Source organism: Rhinopithecus bieti, unplaced genomic scaffold (assembly GCF_001698545.2).
Source record: "Rhinopithecus bieti isolate Rb0 unplaced genomic scaffold, ASM169854v2 scaffold_1618, whole genome shotgun sequence".
In the NCBI taxonomy this organism is placed as follows: Eukaryota; Metazoa; Chordata; class Mammalia; order Primates; family Cercopithecidae; genus Rhinopithecus; species Rhinopithecus bieti.
Window position 1 is genome coordinate 3,684,495 of NW_016803937.1, and position 7,041 is coordinate 3,691,535.

At 53.1% G+C, this 7,041-nt stretch overlaps 1 protein-coding gene across 2 annotated transcripts in view; it reads left to right on the top strand.

The window, feature by feature from the left end:
- The window catches only part of CLMB (calcimembrin), a 44,454-nt gene extending 38,564 nt beyond the window's left edge, over positions 1-5,890 (top strand). Inside the window, exons 3-4 of one of the 2 annotated variants that reach the window (XM_017860598.1) lie at positions 3,118-3,261; positions 5,333-5,890. In XM_017860598.1, coding sequence (XP_017716087.1) covers positions 3,118-3,261; positions 5,333-5,391 — 203 coding nt within the window. In that variant the 3' untranslated portion in view covers positions 5,392-5,890. Of the gene's footprint in view, positions 1-2,331; positions 3,262-5,332 lie in introns of those variants that run through there. The other variant, XM_017860604.1, reaches the window with a different exon arrangement.
- The last annotated feature ends 1,151 nt before the right edge of the window (positions 5,891-7,041 follow it).

The window sequence follows — 7,041 nt, forward strand, 5'->3', positions numbered from 1 at the left end:
GGAGGGTCTCGATCTCCTGACCTCGTGATCCGCCCGTCTCGGCCTCCCAAAGTGCTGGGATTACAGGCTTGAGCCACCGCGCCCGGCCCAAGGTTAAATTCTTTACTACACAAAGGGCCTGGAGAGTAGGTGCAGTGCACCCGGGGTCACACAGCTGGTGGCCTGATTCCAAAGCCAGTGTGCCTACTGCCTTCAGTTTTTCTGAGCCTACCGCCTTGGTCAAGTTGCAGATGAAACAATAATTTGGCCTGAATGGCATGGCTCCAGGTCCCCTAGTTGTACATTTTTTTGTGGATTCAACCAGATTGTCCCTGACAGCTCAGGTGTAACCTGCCTCTCAGAGGAGCACCCCTTAGGTGAACAAAGGTTGCCCTGAGAAGCCCCCTGTGATTTCCCCACAGCCAGGTATGAGATTCCCACTGTGCACCTTCCATCCCTTCCTATTGAAGTCAGGGAAAGATTTGCTAAATCTATCAGTAATCTATCACTGCATAACAAACTATGCCAAAACTTTGTGACTTAAACATCAAACCTTTATTATCTCAGAGTTTCTGTGGGTCAGTAATTGAGGAGTGGCTTATCTGGGTGGTTCTGGTTCAGGGTCGATCATGATGTTACAGCCAAGATGTTAGCCAGGGCTGCAGTCTCATCTGATGGCTGGACTGGGGCTGGAGGCTCTGGGGCTGAGGTGGCTCCCTCGTGGTTGTTCGCTAGAGGCCTTGATTCCTCACCCACATGAGCTTCTCCACAGCTTGAGCATTCTTATAACATGGTGACTGGCTTCCCCAAGAGCAAGTGTTCCAAGAGAGAGCAAAGAGGAAGTTGCAATGTCTTTTATGACCTCACTGTGGAAGTCACACACCATCATGTCTGTCCTATTTGTTGGAAGCAAGTCACTAAGTCCATCTACACTCAAGGGCTTAGACTCCACCTCTCAGAGCCATATGTTAGAACCCCCACACTGACCCTACAATGGTCACTTAGGAACATTGTCCTAATGGTGGTCAAGGAAGGCCTGAGAACAGTAAGAAAAATACGCCCCCCCCCACCCCTTATTACTCAGCTTCTCCCTTTGGTCAGGGGCTCTGATACTTGAGCTAATTTAATCCCAGCCTGGCATTGTTTGGGGCAAAACCAAAGTGATGGGGCATAGAGACAAGGATTTTAACACCTAGCTTAATGCTGCCTGAAGGGTTTTTGGTTGTGTTTAAAATTATTATTATTTTTTTTTTGAGACAGAGTTTCACTCTTTTGCCCAGGCTGGAGTGCGATGGCACGATCTAGGCTCGCTGCAACCTCTGCCTCCCGGGTTAAAACTATTCTCCTGCCTCAGCCTCCTGAGTAGCTGGGATTACAGGCACACACCACCATGCCCAGCTAACTTTTTTTGTATTTTTAGTAGAGATGGGGTTTCTCCATGTTGGTCAGGCTGGTCTCAAACTCCTGACCTTAGGTGATCTGCCCACTTTGGCCTCCCAAAGTGCTGGGATGACAGGTGTGAGCCACCGCGCCTGGCCTTTTGTTTTAGATGGAGTCTCACTCTGTCACTTAGGCTGGAGTGCAATGGTATGATCTCAGCTCACGTCAACCTCTGCCTCCCAGGTTCAAGCAATTCTCTTGCCTCAGCCTCCTGAGTAGCTGAGATTACAGGTGTGTGCCACCACGCCCAGCTAATTTTTGTATTTTAGTAGAGATGGGGGTTTCACCATGTTGGCCAGGTTGGTCTTGAACTCCTGACCTCAAGTGATCTGCCCATCTTGGCCTCCCAAAGTACTGGGATTACAGGTGTGAGCCACCATGCCCGGCCTTTTTTTTTTTTCTTTTTTTAGACGGATTCTTACTCTGTCACTTAGGCTGAAGTGCAATGGTGTGATCTCAGCTCACTTCAACCTCTGCCTCCCGGGTTCAAGCGATTCTCCTGCCTCAGCCTCCCGAGTAGCTGGGATTACAGGTGCACAACACCATGCCCAGCTAATTTTTTTATTTTTTTATTTTTAGTAGAGACGGGATTTCTCCGTGTTGGTCAGGCTGGTCTTGAACTCCCGACCTTAGGTGATCTGCCCACCTTGGCCTCCCAAAGTGCTGGGATTATAGTTGTAAGCCACCGTGCCTGGGCTTTTTTTTTTTTTTTTTTTCCCATGGAGTCTCACTCTGTCACTTAGGTTGGAGTGCAATGGTGAGATCTCAGCTCACTTCAATCTCTGCCTCCTGGGTTCAAGTGATTCTCCTCCTGCTTCAGCCTCCAGAGTAGCTGGGATTACAGGTGTGTGCTATCACGCCCGGCTAATTTTTGTATTTTAGTAGAGACAGGGTTTCACCATGTTGGCCAGGCTGGTCTCGAACTCCTTACCTCAGGTGATCTGCCCACCTCGGCCTCCCAAAGTGCTAGGATTATAGGCATGAGCCACCACCCGGCCAGCATTTAAAATTTAAAGCACTCCTACTTACTCTGTCTCGAGCATGCGCTAGGCTCAAGGGAAACACAGATGAATGAAGTAGAGACTGTCCTCCAGGTGTTCACAGCAAAGAGAGGTAGAAATAAAAACAAATCATGGCATTCATTGATGAATAAGTAAATGCAGACAGGCAGAAGAGGGAGAGGCCAGATCTGCTGGGACACCTTTCCCAAGGAAGAGCCCGTTGCACTGGGGTTTGAAGGATAAGCAGGAGCTTGTTACTCAGGCAAAGGAAGAAAGAGCATCCCAGGCCGGGGGAACAGCATATGCAAAGGCACAGAAGGGCCCCGGGAGCCCAGGGAGTCTGGGGAAGTGTGAGCGCTTTGCAGAGTAGGGGCTGGTGGCTGGAAATGGGGCTGCAGCTGGCTGGGCCACATGGTGAAGGCTGAAAACTGGACCTAGAGGCCAACTAGCCTGTGATCAGCATTTCCCAAAATCTGTTTCCCGACTCATGGTTCTGTGAGATGTGTCGGGGGCTCCTTTGACATTCCTGAGAGTCAGGTTTTCATCTGTGATGCGGGGACAGCTGCGCCCCTTGCTGCGAGGCGTCAGGACTCAGGTGATGAAGCGGGGGGTGGCGCCCGCGGTTCCCGGCGGCCACTGATGCCTGTCTCTCTGTCGTGTGTGTACGTGCGTGTGTGCTCCACGCCTGGCTTCTCAGGCTTTAAAATGTGTGTCAGCAGCAGCAGCAGCAGCCACGATGAGGCCCCTGTCCTGAATGACAAGCACCTGGATGTGCCCGACATCATCATCACACCCCCCACCCCCACAGGCATGATGCTGCCGAGGGACTCGGGGAACACAGGTGAGGCCATCCCCTCCGCCGCCAAGCAGGGTCAGGTCTGGGGGCCCGGTGGAGACAGCTCTCAGGGGCGTCCACCTGGGCTACGGGGCCGAGCTTGCGTCCCCACCTCCACCTGGGTTCATTAAACATTTATGGTCAGACCTGTGTACACTGCACCATGAGCCCCCTGCCACGGCGCCAGCCTCAGCACGACACGGCGTGTTAAGTAATTAGTAGACAGCCCCTGCCAGCAGCCAGTACGATTGATGGATGGGTCCGGGCTGGCCTGCCACACCGTGGCTCCTGCCAGCCAAGGTAATTGATGGATGCTCCTTCCCCTGCCAGCGGGAGGACCGCTGCTCCATCTTGTTGGCCGCTGCAGTTTGGCTGGACAGGACAGACTTGGAAACACAGCCCATGCCCAGGCTGGGGCCGGACCCTGGGCCTTCGAGATGCAGCTCACTGCTGGGAGCAGGGAGGAAATAGAGTTCTTCCCAAGGAGAGGGTGAGGAGGTGGAGACAGGCCCAAATCGGCTCCCCCACCTGCCCCTCGGTGATACCTCTGGCGCTGGCGGGACAAATTGTTCACGTATTCATTGAGCAAAGATTTATTGAGCTGGGCCTACACCAGGTGCTGAAGGCTGCTGCTATGAATGATATTGGGGATGGTCATGATAGGTTGCACTATACTGAGTGTAACGAGTGGATTTTCTTATTTAGTTCTTACAGGAATTCTCAGAGTTAAGTACAGATTTCATCCCCATTTTATTATTTGTATTTATTTATTTTTTAAGACGGAGTTTTGCTCTGTCGCCCAGGCTGGAGTGCTGTGGTGCAATCTTGGCTAACTGCAACCTCCATCTCCTTCGTTCAAGTGATTCTTCTGCCTCAGCCTCCTGAATAGCTAGGACTACAGGCGCCCACCACCATGCCCAGCTAATTTTTGTATTTTAGTAGAAATGGGGTTTTGTCGTGTTGGCCAGGCTGGTCTCAAACTCCTGACCTCAGGTGATCCGCCTGCCTGGGCCTCCCAAAGTGGTGGGATTACAGGCTTGAGCCACCGCACCCAGCTGCATCCCCATTTTAGAAATGGGTAAACTGAGGTTGAGAGAGGCTGAGACACTTGCCATGCAGCTGGTCAGTGGTGCAGCGGGGAGGCAGCCCCAGGCTGTGTGATCTGCGCTTCACCCCATGGCCCCCAGGCCGGATGCCCTCCCCGCAGGTGGCATCAGTTAGTTGACAGCCATCATGACGTGGGTCTTGCTGGGGCCATGCAGGAGACACAGCACCCATGAGGCTGATGTAGGGTATGTGGAAGGCTGTCTGGGAGGGGGGATCTGTAGACCCTTCCAGATGTCCTGAGCTTGGGGTCTCCGCTTGCCCAGCAGAGCAAGTGACTGGGAGAAAGCTGTCAGGCCCCTCTGGGTTGGACCAGTGCAGGTGCTGGGTGGAGCCATGGTGGGTGCAGTGGGGTGCCTTCCTCTGTGACATTTCCAAGTGCCTGGCACCAGGCTAAATGCTTTTCACAAATCTCATTTAATTCTCATTCCAACCCTTATCTCTAGTTTAGAAATGGGGAAAGAAACAGGTCCAGAGAGGGACAGTGCCTTGCCCAGGGACACACAGCAAGGTGGGAGAAGAGCTGGGCTCCTGCTGCAGTGCTCCTCATGCACCCCAGTGCTGTCTAATCAGAGAGCTCAGCATGGGTGGACAGAGGCCCAGGTCCTGAGCTCAGCTGTCACAGTCTCTTTCCTCTCTGAGCCTGTGTCCTCACCTATAAAATGGGATCATGCCACCTTGCCTGCTTCCAGGACCAGTGTGGGCAGAGGGGAGATACAGGGTTACTCTGCAAGATCCGAGCCCTAGGGAGGTTCCAGAACCCTAGGAGGAGTTCCTCTTAAACTTAAGCAGCTCCGGGATCTGACTCACCCAGAAGGATCCAGCATCACTGGGCTGGGTCCCATCTCTGCCTCTGGCAGCACCAGAAAGCAAGGAATCCCAGAGGCCTCAGCCCTGCAGCTCCCAGGGAAGCGGGCCTGGGTGTGGTGGGGGTGGGGTGCATCCAGGTGTCACCATCCCCTCTTTCTCCTAGTCTGGTTGGATGAGACAGGGTCGTGCCCGGATGATGGAGAACTCGACCCGGAAGCCTGAGGAGGTGTCGTGGATTTGTCTGGTGGGCTGCTGCTCCAGGGTCCCAGCTTCAGGTGTCCGGGGGTGTGGCTGCCTGGAGCAGGTGTGTTGAATACCCTGGATGGGAACTGAGCGAATCCGGGTCTCTGCTCAGAGAGATGTGGCAGGACCAGCGAGGAATCCAGCCTGCCTGCTTCCAGAACAGTGTTTCTTAGACCCTGCTGAGTGGACTGGACCTCTGACACCTCCAGGTTCTTGCTGACTCCAGCCTGGTGAAAGGGAGCTCCGTGGTCCTGGCTGTTGGGGTCCCAGGGAGAGGCTGTCTTCTGGACAAACAGACCTTCCCAGCCCCACGGGCTGTGCAAACACGTGCCCCTGCCATAAGCACAAACAAGAACTTCTTGCAGGTGGAGTGGCTATTTTTTATAAGTTGTTGTACAGATGTGGGAACAGTCCAAAATGGGATTTATAATTTCTTTTTTTGCATTATAAATAAAGATCCTCTGTAACAAACGGTGAATCCTTTTTTATTTTTTATTTTTGAGACAGAGTCTTGCTCTTGTTTCCCAGGCTGGAGTGCAATGGTGCGATCTCAGCTCACTGCAGTGGCCGCCTCCCGGGTTCAAGCGAGTCTCCTGCCTCAGACTCCTGAGTAGCTAGGATTACAGGCATGAGTCACCATGCCTGGCTGATTTTTGTATTTTTAGTAGAGACAGGGTTTCACTATGTTGGCCAGGCTAGTCTTGAACTCCTAACCTCAGATAATCCACCTGCCTTAGCCTCCCAAAGTGCTGGGATTACAGGCGTGAGCCACCGCGCCCGGCCACAAATGGTGAATCCTGCTTCTTGGGTCCGGAGGAGGCGATGGAGCCTGCCAGGGATAAGGTGGGCCCCACAGCCAGGGCCAGCTCTCCGAACGTGTCCCGCACACTGCCACAGGGCCCGTCTCAGAAGACCCATGCTGGGCTCAACGTTCTGCTGTTGCACCTTGAAATTCTCAATTGGGGCCCAGCATGGTGGCCCATGCCTGTAATCCCAGGGCTTTGGGAGGCCAGGGTGGGTGGATCACTTGAGCCCAGGAGTTCAAGACCAGCCTGGACTACATAGAGCCCCATCTCTACTAAAAATTTTAAAAATTAGCCAGGTGTGGTGGTGCACACCTGTACTCCCAGCTACTAGGGAGGCCAGGGTGGGAGGATCACTTGAGCCCAGGACATTGAGGCTATACTGAACTACAGTGGTGCCATCGCACTCCAGCCTGGGCGACAGAGTGAGATTCTATTTCACTTGATACTAGGAGTTTGAGAGCAGCCTGGCCAACATGGCAAAACCTTGTTTCTACTAAAAATACAAAAATTAGCAGGGCATGGTGGCACATGCCTGTAATCTCTAGCTACTTGGGAGGCTGAGACATGAGAATCACTTGTACCCGAGAGGTGAAGGTTGCTGTGAGCTGAGATCACGCCACTGCACTCCAGCCTGAGCGACAGAGTGAGACTCTGTCTCAAAACAAAACAAAACAAAACAAACAAAACAAAACAACAAAATGGAAGGAAGGAAGGGGGGAGGGAGGGAGGGAAGGAAGGAAGGAGGGAAGGAAGGAAGGAGGGAGGGAAGGAAGGAAGGAGGGAAGGAAGGAGGGAGAGAGGGAAGGAAGGAAGGAGGGAGGGA